This window comes from Vicugna pacos, chromosome 13, assembly GCF_048564905.1.
Source record: "Vicugna pacos chromosome 13, VicPac4, whole genome shotgun sequence".
In the NCBI taxonomy this organism is placed as follows: Eukaryota; Metazoa; Chordata; class Mammalia; order Artiodactyla; family Camelidae; genus Vicugna; species Vicugna pacos.
The window spans coordinates 43,978,407-43,993,732 of NC_132999.1; the positions used below are offsets into that span (position 1 = coordinate 43,978,407).

The 15,326-nt window shown below is 50.4% G+C and overlaps 1 protein-coding gene across 1 annotated transcript in view; it reads left to right on the forward strand.

Annotated features, from left to right (window-relative positions):
- CSMD2 (CUB and Sushi multiple domains 2) overlaps positions 1–15,326 on the forward strand; it is a 576,739-nt gene that overhangs the window by 474,160 nt on the left and 87,253 nt on the right. Inside the window, exons 41-45 of the mRNA XM_072974827.1 lie at positions 1,456–1,572; positions 4,796–5,005; positions 10,095–10,283; positions 13,523–13,700; positions 15,079–15,224. Of these exons, the coding sequence (XP_072830928.1) occupies positions 1,456–1,572; positions 4,796–5,005; positions 10,095–10,283; positions 13,523–13,700; positions 15,079–15,224 (840 nt within the window). The remainder of the gene's footprint in view (positions 1–1,455; positions 1,573–4,795; positions 5,006–10,094; positions 10,284–13,522; positions 13,701–15,078; positions 15,225–15,326) is intronic.

A 15,326-nucleotide genomic window follows, 5' to 3' on the forward strand; every position in this document is an offset into this window, starting at 1 on the left:
TCTAGTCAGGTTGGGGCACGAGGAACGCCCAATTACTGAGTGCGTCCCACGTGCCAGGCATGGAGCTCCGTGTCTCCTCACTGCAGATCTTCAGGGCAGATATCATCCCCCTCATTTTTGCAAGTAGGAAAACTAAGGCTTTTAGGGTTAAAAAGAAAGTGGCAGAGTCGGGAATGGAAACCTAGGTTTCCCTGATGCTCTGCCAGCTGTCAAGGGCACATCAAGGCTAACCTTCGGGTAGGAAGCGAGGTGAGTTGAGGGAGTGTCACTTGAGCATAGTGGCATCTCTATTCTGTGATCTCCCCAGGGTGCAGGGCCTGGTGGCCCACAGAGCAGTCAGAAAGGCGACTGGTCAGCTCCAGGCCCTTCCCCCAGTTCTGTATTACAAAGGCCCTGCCCGGGGACCCACTCAGGAGCAGCAGCTGCCATGGGTGGGGGTTTACTGTGCCTGCCGGCCCCTGTCCCAAGTGAAGAGAAGTCCTTTCTGTTGTAATCTCATAACAACCCTGAGACACAGGTGCAGGGTGCGGGAAACGGAGGTTGGTGCAAGGGGTGTTTAGAACTCACCCAGAGTCACACAGGAAGTGAGAGCGCTGGGATTGTGAGCCCGAGGGTCAAGGCCAGAGCCCCCGCTTTGAACCTGGCCCTGCTCCCTTCAGGTCTGTGTGCTCAAGTCGCCCACTCCAGATAACCGCCCCACTCCACCCTTCTCTGGCCTTCCATGACTGGCCACCCCTTTCTACTCACACAACCTGTCCCTAATAAGATGTAAAAGGAAGAGATCGATGGCAACTGGCCAGGCTGCAGTCCTGCCCCAGCCCTGCATCCTCACACAGCTCGGGCTGAGGTCACCTCAACTGGAGTTTCCGATGCCCCGGCCCCTGCTGGCTGGCTCTCCAGGGAATAATCACAGGCACTTTGGCTGAGTGTGTGTGTCAGAGTTCTGAGGGTGGGATGGTGCTGGGGTTTCTCTGCTGACCACCCAACCCTAACCCCGTGGAAGGTGTATTTGTAAGGAGCCTGGCCTGGTGCCTGCACAGAGCGAGGACTCAATGCCTGCCAGCCCCCTTCCTTCATCCTATTTTTCAGTCCCAGAATAGTCGATAGACAGTGAGGAGAGGGAGATTTGGGGGATGCTGTAGGAGAAGGTCACACTTCTCTCTGAGCAGACCACTTTTGCTGCACAGCCTCACTAAGGAAACTGACTTTGAAGGGCACTCTCAAGGTCAAGAGCCTGTACCTTGGGTTTGTGGACGATTTGGGCAGTCCTAGGATGTGCTTCCCTTCCTGGATTTACATACTCAGTTTTGCCTCCAGGGGTAGTTTTTTAGAGAGATGAATTATAGGTTCCTTTGGATTCTCAAACGGAAACTGACTTAGAAAAGTCCAAACGCTGCATGGCCCTGTACTCGCCTCGATGCCGTCCTAACCCTCTGTCTGGTCTCACGGTCACAGCGCAGTGTGGCGGAGCAGTGGAAGACATGGAGGGGGTGATCCTGAGCCCCGGCTTCCCGGGCAACTACCCCAGCAACATGGACTGCTCCTGGAAAATAGTGCTGCCCGTGGGCTTTGGTAAGTCTGCACGCCCAGGCCTCCAGGCTTAAACCAGCTGTCTGCTGCGGTCACTCAGCGTAACCTTGGCCAAGTCAGTTGAGCTCTCTGCCTCTCTACAAGCTCATCTGTTGACCTGTTGTGCAATTTTGAGGATCAATTAAGAATGGTAGAGATGAACAAGTTTCTACTGTAGAGCACAGGGAATATATTCAATATCTCATAGTAACCTATAATGAAAAAGAATATGAAAAGAAATATATGCATGTATATATGTATATATATGTATAGACACAACTGAAATATTATGCTGTACCCCAGAAATCGACACATTGTAAACTGACTATACTTCAAGAATAAAAAAAAGAATAGTAGAGATGCTTAGGGAACATAAAATAGGGAAAAGACCTTAGAGATTGCCATTACTGTTTTTATTATTTGGGGAATGAGCTAAAATCCAGGAATGTGGAATGAGAAATCACCAGGGATGGTTACAAAAGAAAAAAAAACATATATTTTACTGAGACTAGACCTCAACCTGTGCTTTTAACTCCAGTATCCAATTTCTTATCCTAATTAAATTGAGCCAAGGTCAATGTGAAATTGAGTTTTCATTCTTTATAGTCACATTTTAGCTGGCCTTAGAGACTGGGAGATGTTGTGTGTGTGTGTGGAGATGGAGTATGCCCGGCTTGGGGGTTGGTGGGGTGTGGAGGGCATTGATCTAGGTACAAAATTTAATGACTGGTCATTCTTGTGCACTGGGAATGTCATTTAACCCCAGATATCTCTGTTGAAGGGATAAAGGATTTGTGTTGACATGGTATTTACAGGCTGTACACAGAGCTCACCTTGCCTGAGTCAATTGCTCTGCTCCTAAGAACCACGTGTCCCAAGGGGATCACTCCTGCACAGGCCTGTGCTTTCTCATTCTGTGACCTCAGGAATGAAGACTCTTTTGTCCTTTATTATTCGGCCTAGGCGGGCGCCTGGCTAGCTCAGTCGGTAGAGCATGACACTCTTATTATTCAGCCTAGAGTGGGTCTTCTGATGGAGAAGAGGCTTTCAAGAGAAAGCAATCTAATGAGACTTCTCTAAATCTTACCTGAGGGGAGGGGCAAGGTTGTGACCCCCCAAAAGGTGGAGTCTTATATGAAGTAGCATCTTCTGAAGGAAGCTGGGGATGGGTGATTGGGGTGTAAAATGATGATGGCTTTGGCAGTTTGGGAAACTCCAGATTTTGAGACATTGAGAAAAAAGGAGCTGGGAGACTCTATAGCTCTGCATCCAGGTTTGAGCCAGAAGAACCTCAGATGAGAAAAGGTTGGGGGGAGGGCAACCTCGAAAGGGAAACAGCAGTTTAAGTGGGAGGTGCATCACTGTTCTCTGTAAGTCCTGATGTTCAGCCCCCAGAGCTGTCTATCTGTAAGTCCTCCGGGGAAATCAGCCTCCTGTGGGGGCCAGTCACACAAGTCCAGGATCCCCTTGCTTTGAAGTTAGTGTTGGACTCCAAACAATCCCTGATGGCACCTGGTTTCAATGTTTTAAAGCTACTGCAGTTACAAACTTCTGCCACTAGATGGCGGCAGTCAAGCAGCTCAATTCAGAAATTCGGCTATCCTTAAGAGTTTTTTTTTTTAATTGAAGTACCATCAGTTACAATGTGTCAGTTACAATGTGTCAATTTCCGGTGCACAGCACAATATCCCAGTCATGCATATGCATACATATATTCGTTTTCATATTTAAAGAGTCCTTTTGATGGGCTTGCCACCCTGGGGGTTGGGAGGATGCCTGGGCGGTGGCCTGGAAAGCACAGGTTCCTAGAGGTAACAAAGGTGCTCAGTGCAAAATTATCTGTAATTTGGAAGCAATCTACATGTTAATTAATAGGAGAATGAATAGTGTGGTTGGATAATTTATTAAATGGAATTAATTAATATGTAATTAAAAATCAATGAACTGTATCTTTTTACAACAACAAGGGTAGACCTTGAAAACCACAATGTTGAATAAAAAAGAAGTTTACAGAACCGTACATGCAATATATTAACATTTATGCAAGTATTTAAAACAAACCAGATATAGACTTAAGAATCCAGAACCATGAGCTGGAAGGCTGTCTTCCAAATTCATGAGACTGGCTTCCACTGTGGACAGAGGAAGGGGAATGGGAATCTTCAACAGTAGATGTCAAAGTAGGTGTTATTTTATTCACCTAATCAGATGCCAAAAAATTCACACAGGTGTGCTCATCCTAAGCAAATAACAAAGTACAGGTGAGCAAATGATAAAAATTCAGATCCGTCTGAGTCCCACCATGTAGAAATCATCAGTAACAGCTTAGTCCTCAGTCTTCATGAAGACAGGGACCCTGCAGGTCTTGTCCCTCTCTGTGCAGTGCCTGGCACAGCCCTGATGCCTGGCAAATGCTCAATAAATATTGGTAGTGAATCGATGAACAGTCTCCTAATGTTTTAATACAAAAATTAGAATTGTGTGCTACACACTACTTTGCAGTCAGATTTTTACAATTAACATTGGAAACATTTACCTATGCTCAGAAATGTATTTCTTCACTATCAATTTTAGTAGCAGCCTAATTTTGAGAAATCTTATCAATAGTCCTACCTTTATTCCGCAAAGAATATATTCATCTGTGAGTTAAGATTTTGATGAGATCCATTTCACCTTTTGGGTTGTTGGGAGGTCCTGATTCATCCAGTAAGATCGCAGAGTATGAACTTCACTCGGCCTCTTAACAGAACAGTTGGGACAATATATTCTTCTAATTTCTGAATTATCATAAGCATTCTAGAAAATACCAGTATTGAAGTTAATGTCTTTGATTGGGTGTAGTTATTTTTAAGTAGTGGTATTTTAAAGTAAAAGTTTCTTTTAGCAAAGCTATATTTATACTGATGCTAGACATATGAATCCCAAATTAAATCAGGTGTTAACCCTAAACTTCTTTTTCCACAAAATAAAATAGACTCGGGACGGGGCTTTGAAATGACTGGTGCCCTTCGTTGTGAATGAATAGTATACTTTTAAGTTCAGTCCTGCCTGAAGACAAGAGACTGGACTGGACCGACATCTCCCCAAGTGTGTTCCAGGAACCCTACCGGGTGGGAAGTTGGTAGTCGGGGCACATGGGCTCAGGCAGGCCCTGCTTCCAGGAGGCGGCACATCAGAAGCAGGACTGTGTTGCTTTGGGCACTGTCTGCCTCTGTCTTGCTCCCAGGAGCTCATATCCAGTTCCTGAACTTCTCCACCGAGCCCAACCATGACTTCATAGAAATCCGAAACGGCCCCCATGAGACCAGCCGCATGATGGGCAGATTCAGTGGGAGTGAGCTCCCCGGCTCCCTGCTCTCCACGTCCCACGAGACCACCGTGTATTTCCACAGTGACCACTCCCAGAACCGGCCTGGATTCAAGCTGGAGTACCAGGGTAAGGACAGGGAGGGCCCCATCCATCCCCGCCTCTTACCTGCATCGTCCCAGGAGAAGAGAGAACACAGGAAGGGTGGGGGGTGGGCCTGTCCACAGAGGCTTCCTTTCAGTCGCCTCACAGAGGATATCTAACCCCTCTGACAAGCTTTTCCAGGGTGACAGCCCCAAAGGGCCCTCTCAGCCTCCACCCCGTCCAGGCCCGACAGCCAACTGCTTCCCCTGAGCAAGTGACCCAACATCCCCCTCAGGCATCCCCGAGTGTCCAACCAGCCTCTTATCCTGGGCCAGAGAGGCTGACTTACCTCTCTGGGTCCTCCCCTGCACATCAGTTACTCTTGGCAAAGATCCTCCTGTGACTTGATGGAGGATTCCAGGAACCATTCTGGTAACAGTCCCAGGTGGGCCTACTGAGCCTTCACAACGAGATGGGTGCGGTTACTCCCACCAGGGTTTTCCCTGTGTGAGGTCCGACCGAGCTCACTGGCAGCTAGAGCTCACTGGCAGCTAAGGTCTTCCGCCCTGAGCTGAAGTCCCGTGACAGGCCCCGCCCCTCGCGGAACCAGCCCCACCCACCGCGGCTCGGGCTCCGCTGTTCAGGGCCCTCACCTGCGGCTGTGCCGCAGGGCCCCACCTGTGCCGCTATATGGGTCGGGGGGCACCCTGGGTAGGCCCAGCTTCCCCCAGATGCTTTCCTAGTGTGACTGATGGAGCCATGTGTTCTAACTCCTTTGCCCAGACTCTTCCCCTGAATTTTTTTCAGATGTTTAGACTATTTTCCAAGACTAGTACATGCTTGTCAAAGAAATAAAACATTACAGAAGTTTTTCTAAGTGCATCATAGAAAGTCAGACTTCAGCCATGATCCCATCTCCAGCCCCACCATATGCAGAGGTAGCAACTTTTAACAGTTTGATTTTCCCTTTTTTCTTCTGTACATATACTGAGGTGACTATATTATTATATTTTTAACCAAAATTGGATCACACTGTGGATACTGTTTTACAATTTGCTTTTTTTAAGTTAATTTTTAATTATGCAAACAATTCACAAACACATTCACCTTGCTTTAAAAGAAAGGGAGCGGGGAGAAGGAAGGGAGGAAGGAAGGAATTAAAACATTACAGGTAAGGCCGAGCTTTCTTTGTCTACAGCCTCCAAACCCAGAATTATTCCCCAGAAATGACCGCTGTTGTTTTGATGTGATCTTTTCCCATCTGTTGCCATACATATGTTACATGGACCTGTGAAGAATATGTAATATGTCATGGTTTTGGGGGTTGTGTTTTCTATGGCAATATAGAAGGTTCTATATACATTCCATTCTGACGTTTGGCTTTTTTATCCCTTATCAAACATGAATACCAGCCAAGGATTTGGGCTTGGCATTTAGGGAAAGCCTTAAAGGGTGCCCATGAGATGGGAGCGGTTAGACCAGTTACACAGGTGCTGCCCCCTCGGGGAACCTCTGAGTGTGGTCGGGCTTGTCACCACCTGGGAAGCCTCAGGAGGAGGAGCTGGCCTCTCTCACCAGTGGAGACACTGTGCTTCTTCCCCAGAAAGTGCCACTTCATTGGTGGTAACGAAGCTGCCCACCTCGCAGGGAGGCCAGCCTTAACTAGCCTGTGCCTGTGACGTGTGTGCAGCCTGGGCGAGCGGTGTGCAGCCTGTGCCGTGGGTCAGGACACATCCCCCGGCATGGTCTGCCCCGGTAGAGACTCAGTCCCCAGCCCTGGGTCAGCATGCCCTCTGGGACAGACGCACGCCTCTCTCGGGCTGAGTTTGCTAGAGGTTCTCTAACACAATGCCACACACTGGGTGGCCTCAACAACTGATGGTTACTGTCTCACAGTCTTGGAGCCTGGAATCCCGAGATCGAGGTGTGGGCAGGGTCAGTTCCTTCTGAGCACTGTGAGGGGGATCTATTCCTCGCCTCTGTCCTGGCTTCTGGTGGTTTCCTGGCCACCGGCACTCCTTGGCTTCTGGAATTAACACCCCTGTCTCCGGCTTCATCTTCATATGCTGTTCTCCCTGTATGTCTGTCTGTCTCCAAATTTCCCCTTTTTTATAAGGACACCAGTCATTGGGATTAGGGCCCACCCTAAAGACCTCACTTTAATTTAGGTAAAGGTAGGTGAAGACCCTATCTCCAGATAAGGTTTCATTCCAAGGTACGGGGAGCAGGGCAGGGTGGGTTAGGACTTCAACATATGAGTTTGGGGAGGAGGCGATTCAACTCTGACAAGCCCCGAGCTCCTCCTCCTGTAAATGCAAGTTCTGATGACGCTTGTCCCCATTGTGACGGGACAGCTGCCCTAGGGCCTGCCCACATTCTGCGCGTCACCCCTGTGACCGGCACAGACCTGCCCACTGGGCTCGCGTGATAGGACCAGACACTCGCTGCATCCCCTGTGCCTTAAGCCCACTTCGTCCCTGTCGAAGCTGCCCCCTGAGTCCCTTGGGCTCCATCTGCTCCCTCCCTGTAGAGGAGCCCTGACTCCTCCCATGGGGCCCGGGTCTCGGGCTCAGCCCTTCCCACGGGCACCAGGCCTTCCCCTTTGAGGAGCTTCACCTGGGTTCCTCTGCACCCAGGACCCTGCACCGAGGCTTCCAGACCACAGGCCCACACTCTGGGTTAGGGGTACCTGCACTGAGGTCTCACATGTCCAGAGGCCCAGTCCTCTGAGGACTTCCACGGCATGTGGAGGGTGGAAGCTGGGAGGAGGGGTTCTAAGGATGCTTGCAGAGCCCCAGTGCCTTCACCAGGGGCTGGCCCGACTGTGGAGAGGCCCAGCGATGCCCACTGGGTTCCCACCCTGTGATGGGCTCCGCTCCTCTCTCTCACTCTCACCCCCTGGAGACTTCCCGGGTTCACAGGCCCAACTGCTTCCTCAGCACCATCCTGAACGATGTCCGTGGGGCCACTCTTGGCATCGGGGGAGCTGCTTCCCCTCAGGACCGGACCTCGGCTTCCATTAAGCCTTCTCATCTGTGGTGACCCCCCCCCCCGCCTCTCGGACTGGGTCATCTCCAGAGCCTGAGGCCCAGGGACCCCCACGGAGGCCTCCCAACCTGTGACAGGTCCAAGTCATCCCCCCACCCAGTCGACCCACGTTCCTTCACCCCCTGGAGTTTTACCTTGTAGACAGGCTCTGACCACTCACCCCAAGTTTCTCCTTTATGCAAAGACCTGCTTCATGAAAGAGTCACCTGCCACCACGGAGGCTGTTTCTATCCAGTACGCCTAGCTCTTTGTGGTCCCTCAGCTTTCTTTGGAAGAACTCTAACTCCTTACTTTTCTCAAAATTCCTCCCGTCAGACACTCTGAACCTCCTGGGCTGGGGTTCTCCCTTACCCTTCTTCAGCTAAATATTCCCATAAAGATTGTAAAACAGCATAAACCACTCCTCCCCAGGTCTCTAGTCTGACAGGCTTAACTTACTCCATTAAAATTTCTCAGCATATCACATTTGTAAGAACTTAGCAAAAGGAAAAGGCAGATAATTGTTCCAAAATGTCAGGCATCATCATTATTAATACTTTTTAAATGGCCCTTCATTTGAAATTGTATCTGCCCCCACTGTAGCATCTCCCTTTGGGACAAACCCAGACAAAGTTAATGATTCCATTTCTTAGGGTTCATGTCTGCCCTATAGGCCCAAACTCTCCCTTTGAATCTTCCTCTGGTTCTGAGATTTTTCTCAATATGAAAGCAGTCCTGGTACCCTCATTCCAATGTCTCTCTTTTTGAAAAGCCCAGCTCTTTCCACTGGAGGCAATCCGCAGTCCTATGAGAGAGACCCAGCCACGATCCTCAAGGCTGGATAAGGCGCCTCTGCCTCGGTGGGTCCACTGAGGCTTCTCCTTAAAGGCCCGGCTCATGCATTCAGCCACCTCCCTGGGCAACAGTCTCTCTGCTTCCACTAAGACTTTCATTTGCCATATTGCCCAAACCCTCTGGTGCGGCCTGAGAGAGCCACTCTTCCCTGGCTGACCCGCCCGCCCGCTCCCTCTGCAGCTGCCCGATTTTTCAACACACCGAATTACCTTGATGATTTCCTGGTGAAACGTGCCCAGGTCTTCCCACCGGGACCTCCCTACATGATGCTGAAAGGAAATACATACCACAGCCGCCATGACAGAGGGGCTGCTGGGGACATGTCCGCTTTGTGATCACTGTCATTTATGTTGTAAATGCGTGTGCTGAATGTCATTCACTTCCATAGTGCATTCATTTGGCCTCAGTGACTCCCACTGAGAATTCCCACTGTGGGAGCACCCCCTCTGCTTCCACTGCTAATATCCCATAGGATGGGCCTAATTCCTGCCCTGAAGGCCACTCTTTGTCCCTCTTTGTCCTGTGGATCCAATTAATTGAAGGCCCTGCTCCATGGCATGTGCTCAGGCAAATCCCTCAGAGGCCTCTCCCTGTCGGACAGGCCGCAGCTCCTTCCACTGAAGCATCTCTGTCTGAGGCAGGTGCGCCTGTCCCCCTTGAAGCAACGTTCCTGCTCTTTGGAGGGACTTCCAAGTACAACAGTCACACGTTCCTTCCCACCCAGCTCTTCCCTCTCCTTGCCACAGGCAGGTGTGGCTTTTCCTCCCACCGAGTTTCTCCCTTCCTGATAGGGTTCTAATTTCTCAGAGTCAGAAAGACCCCCCCTCAAGACCTCACCCAACTGCTTCCTGTGTTTGTGACCTTGATGGTTGTGGTCAGGATTGGAGGAGAAAGCACATGAAGGAGCCGAGGTCCATGCTGAGCCTCAGCGAGGTGCTCAGAGGATAATGGTTCAGTCTAACCTGCTCTTCCCTGAGCCGCCTTCTCCCCCAAAAACAATAATAATAGATAACACTGATTGTGTTCTTGCCATGTGCAAAGAGCTGTGTCTATAATATCCTACTTAATTCTCACAATAACCATTTTCTAAATAAGAAAGCAAAGGCGCAGAGAACTTGAGTAACTTGCCCAAAGCCAATAGCTAGAAAAGGACAAAGGCCCGTCTGAGTCTGAGTCGTGGTTCTCCACCACTGTACTCTGATCGGGGACAAAATGCCCAGAGAGAGTAATCTTTCCTCCTGATCTTTTCCAGCCTATGAACTTCAAGAGTGCCCAGACCCAGAGCCCTTCGCCAATGGCATTGTGAGGGGAGCTGGCTACAATGTTGGGCAGTCAGTTACCTTCGAGTGCCTCCCGGGGTATCAACTCATTGGCCACCCTGTCCTTACATGTCAACATGGCACCAACCGGAACTGGGACCACCCCCTGCCCAGGTGTGAAGGTATGTCCCTCCCTCATCCCTGGTGACTCTTTTTAGGGACACTGATCCAGAGCAGTTCCACACTCCACCTGCCTGCTCCATGGATCACCCCAGCTGGGAGATCCCAACAAACCTCATCCATCCTGTTTTCATACAGATGGGACTGAGTCTGTCCAGGGAGAAGGTCCCAGGGACAGGGCTCTGGGCCAACGCTAAGGAGGACCTGGAGGAGATGTGTGGCCCAGCCAAAGGAATACACACTCAGCCCTTGGGAACAGCCAACCCCATGGGCTAGGTGTCCCCAGTCAGAGGGGAAGATTCTGCAGGAGAGTGTAGGAGCCCACTGGTGTGCGTAGGGGTAAAGTTAATCACCAGTATCTCAAAGGGAGAAGAGAATAAAGTCTCTTTCTAGGAAATTCTTGTCCCTCTCGTCACACACCCCAGCTTTTTCAACTTCTCCTACATGAGGCTAGAGAGATCTGAGCTGATAATATCAGGGAGCTAGAGGTGGCACTTTCTGCGTCTTCAGTAACCAGAACCAGGATGGAGGAAGACCAAGAGGTTGTGCTGCCCCGACCCCTGTCTGCACACCTCAGTTTCATTTTCCTTCCTTTTCTACCCTTGGAGCCCAGTGTTTTCCTGGAGGAGAAGCTGGGATTTGTCTTGAAAGGGGAAGGTTTGGCAGGATGACAGTAAAGTCTAGGAGAAACTGCCCTGGCTCTGGAGTCAGATTGCCCTGGGCTTCATCCCTGAACCACCTTCTCTCTGACCTTCAGTTTCTTCCTTAGTGCGATGGGGCTTCTCACCTCTACTTTGTAAAAGCTGAGAGGGTTCCAAGATGGTTCACGTAAAAAGCACCCTGCACGGTAGCTGGCTCACAGATTATGAGCTCAAAGTATTAACTCTCCCTAGAAAAAGAGACCTTATTGCAGAACTGAGCTGTTCTGGTGTTGGAATGTAAGACCATCATTTCTCAAACTCCCCAATTAGTTTTCAGAGTTTCAAAACTATTCCTATGCGTAACCGGTGCATCATCCTGGAATTGCTGGTTGGTCACGTGCTTGGTGACAGCCCTCACTGTGGACTTTTTCCTTTTGTTCCCTGTTTGCTCCTTTCTATGGTATCACAGGGGAGAGGAGAGAGCAGTGCTTTCTTCATCAGACATCTTGAGCCGGAAGCCCTTTTCCCTCCTGAGAAAGTTCTTCCCTCAGCTTCTTGGACGCCATATTCTCTTGCTTTTCCAATTACCTTTCTGCCAACTTTTTGGTCATCTTTTTCTTTGTCCCGTAAGTGTTGTTCTTTGAAGTTTTTCCCCTAGATTCTCTTCCCTTCTTTCATATATCCAGATGCCATCTGTACCTGCAACCTTTTTCTGTTTCCTAAGATCTGCACCTATGTATCCAATTCCTTACTAAATACCTTCAATAATCCAGAGTCATCTAAATCCCAACATATTCAAAATTGAAGTCGTCGTCTTTCTGCCATTACATTGAAATCCTCGTCTAGTGAAGGGCACCTCTAGTCACCTGCTTATTCAGCCCTCAATTTGAGCATCTTCCTTCTCACTTATCCGACATTTTCACCGAGTCTTGCTAATTCTATACCCTAATTACGCTTCACATGCATCCACTTCTCTCTATCCACTGCCTCCGCCTTAACCTAGGCTGTCACTGGGATGAGGCTCCTCACTGGGCTCCCAACCTTCAGTCTTGTGTTCCTCAGTCCATTGTCACAATGAAGTGAGAGTGAGCCTTCAAAGCCATCCATATACTCCAGACACTCCCCTGCTCAGAAGCCAGCAAGGCGCCCCCGTCTCCCTTGGGGGAATCCCCGCCTCCTGTGCGTTTCGCAGCACAGCCTGTGCCCCAGGCCTGTCCCCGCATCCCTGCTGCTGTTCTCCACTCACAGACGTATGCTCCAGCTAAGCTGAAATACTTTCCGTTTTCCCCACGTCCCGTACTCTCTTGCCTCTGGTTCTGAGCACATGCTCTTCTGTCCTCGTAAAACGTGGCTTTTCTCTCCTGCCTTGCCTGTTTAGCCCTTATCCTCCCTCAGGTCTGAGTCTAAATGTGAATCCTGCCAGGATTCCCGCCCTCCCCGCAAAGGCCAGAGGAGGGGCTCCCCGACACGTTCCCGCGGCATTCCATGGTGATGGCGTGCTCCAGCCCGTGCTGTAGATGCCGGTACGCGTGGCCGTGTCCCGGCGGATGGTGAGCGCCACGGAACAGAGCCCTGTGCCGTGGCATCCTTGCTGTCCTTTGCCTCCCTCAGCCGTGCCTGGCACTGAGTGGATGTTCGGTACACGGAAGAAGGATGGCGTGTCCATGCGCGTCGCTTTCAGGATACGTTTGCGTTCACAGAAAGCCGGCCTCCCCTTGGAGGCGTTTGGATTCCTGCGTCTCAGTCTGGTCTGCCCCGCCCACGGCTGTGGATGACCCAGGCCGGCCAGTACGCTCATTGTTCTGCACCAGGGTTTCTTGCTCAGAATCTCTTTCTGTTCTTCTCCCTGGTGACTAAATGTGAATGCCATGCAAGTGTCCAGGACTCTTCCATGCCCCTACCTGAAGCCTAGATCAGAGTGAGTCTAAGAGTGAGGAGACCAGAAGACAGGGAGAGAGGATCGTATCTCTGCAGCAAATGCCTTCTCCGTGAGCTGGTACCAGCGGAACACTACATGTGTCAGTTCAGCTGACTGCCACTGCAATCCGAGGGGGGATTCTTGTCTGTTTTATAGGTGAAAAAAGAGAGACTGCACAACTTGTCTCAGGTCATCTAGTTAGTAAATGGTTTAGTCATGATTTGAACCCAACCTTAGCTTCACCACAAGAATCCTCAACTCTTAAGACCAAAAAGACTGGGCCAAGAATTTTAGAATAAAAAGGGAAAGAGAGAGATCATATCATAACTTCTTACCTCTTCTCAGCAAAAGTGCTGGAGCCCTGACTCCAACATTCCTAGGAAAGGAGAGGGGGTAGCCTTGGTGTGCCCTTCCTTCTGGGCAGGTCTTCCCATGAGAGATAGAGGGGATTCAGGGGTTGAGGCAGGCCCACGGAAGGCCCTGCACTGAAGATCGGGGGCCACGCGGGCTGTGATGTGTTGGGAATGGTGAGGAAAGCCACACCCAGCTATCCTCAGCGCCGCCTCCTCCTGGAGCAGGATGATTGGTGCTGGGAGCCGGGACCACATTAGGAAGTCATCTGAAGTCTCAGGTGGGAGGTGATCTCCAGCACTCATCTGTGTTTGTGTCCTCTCCCCGGCAGTCCCCTGTGGCGGGAACATCACCTCCTTCAATGGCACAGTGTACTCCCCAGGCTTCCCCAGTCCGTACTCCAGCTCCCAGGACTGTGGCTGGCTGATCACCGTTCCCATCGGTCATGGCATCCGCCTCAACCTCAGCCTGCTGCAGACAGAGCCCTCCGGAGACTTCATCACCGTCCGGTAGGGCCAGCCGCCATGTCAACAGCCGATGAGGAAGGGCATTAGCCAGGCTCTCAACTGGATTGCCCATCTATTTGTCCAGAAAACCAAGAGCTGAATGGTTTTAAATGGCTGTCAGCCTCCTGGGTCTCAAATAAACACAGTGGAATGAGGGCTTAGCTTCAATTAGTCCTTTCTGACTCCTTGAAGGGAAAGGAATGGCAGGGCAGTGGCTCCCAATCTGGAGTCCTGTAGGGGTCAGTCAAAGAGTCAAAGTACCAGTGGATGTGAGAATAGGAGTGAGCGTAAATGAGTAGACTTTTCTCAGTATTTCCAGAGTCCAAACCAAGATTCTTCACTTACCTAAGATAACCTACCCAGACCAATGAATGAGCTTTGGGGTGGGGTTTTGCGATGTCCCACTGGCCATCCCATGCTGAGCCAGCGCTGCCAGCAGGACTGTCTGCCGTGATGGAAATGTCTTATCTCCATGCTGTCCAAGATGGTAGCCACTCTGTCCAGGTGGCTGTTGAGCACTTGAATGTGACAAAAGTGACTGAGGAGCTGATTTTTAAACTTTATTAAGTTTTAAATCATTTAAGTGTAAATAGCTGCCATGTGGCCTAGTGGTTACCAAACTGGACAGCCCAGCTCTGAGTTATATAGTTAAAGTATCTTGAGTTAACTTTAAAATGGGAATATGAATTATTAGTTGATAAGTGCGGTTTCCTAGACAGTTTTTTCTAAGCCACTAAATCTTTGGACAAATCTATACTTTAAAAATTCTTTTGTTTGGAGGTTACTGCCATTCTGGGAATCTGCAGGAGACAGTGGGATTCTCTTCTCAGAATCTCCAGGGTTGGATAACTGTAACCAGACTGCCCTGGATTAATTTCCCACTTAGTTTTCAGATGAAGGCTAAGCATAAATGGGAGGGACTAGATAAGATTGCAGGGATGAAATCCATTTCCCTGGGAAGGCAACCCAGGTATGTCTCTCTGCTTGGGGGACAAGGAAATTGGGCTGGCGTGGACAGCAGCATGAGCCACCCACACTTCCCTGCATCCTAGCCCCATCCTAGTGCTGCAGTAAGACCCACAGCCCTGCCCCATGGCTCTTGCTTCTTGGGTGAGAGTATTGCCCCAAGAGCCTGTTAGGGAGGCTGGACTTGGGGAGAATCCAGTGAAAACGAGCAATCAATGTTGGCTTCGCTGATTCTATCAACTTTGTTGGCCAACCGAGTTGGGAGATTGGACAGAGGAGTTCAGAGCATGGGGGAAAGACAGTGTTGGGTGCAAGAGGAGCCACAGTCAGCCACTCACTCAAGGCCACTGATGCGCCCAGTGGAACAGGCAGCCATGGTGACTGGTGACATGTGGGACCTCCTTTCCTCTTGCAGGGATGGGCCACAGCAGACAGCTCCACAGCTCGGAGCCTTCAGCCGGAGCTCGGCCAAGAAAACCATGCACAGCTCATCCAACCAGGTCCTGCTCAAGTTCCACCGCGATGCAGCCACAGGCGGGATCTTCGCTGTTGCCTTCTCAGGTCAGTGTGGAAGCCTGTCGGGGGGGGAAGGGCCAGGCTCACAAGTCCAGCCTGCGCTTGACTCCTGGCCCCACCGCTTGCCAGTCACGTGGCTTGGGATGA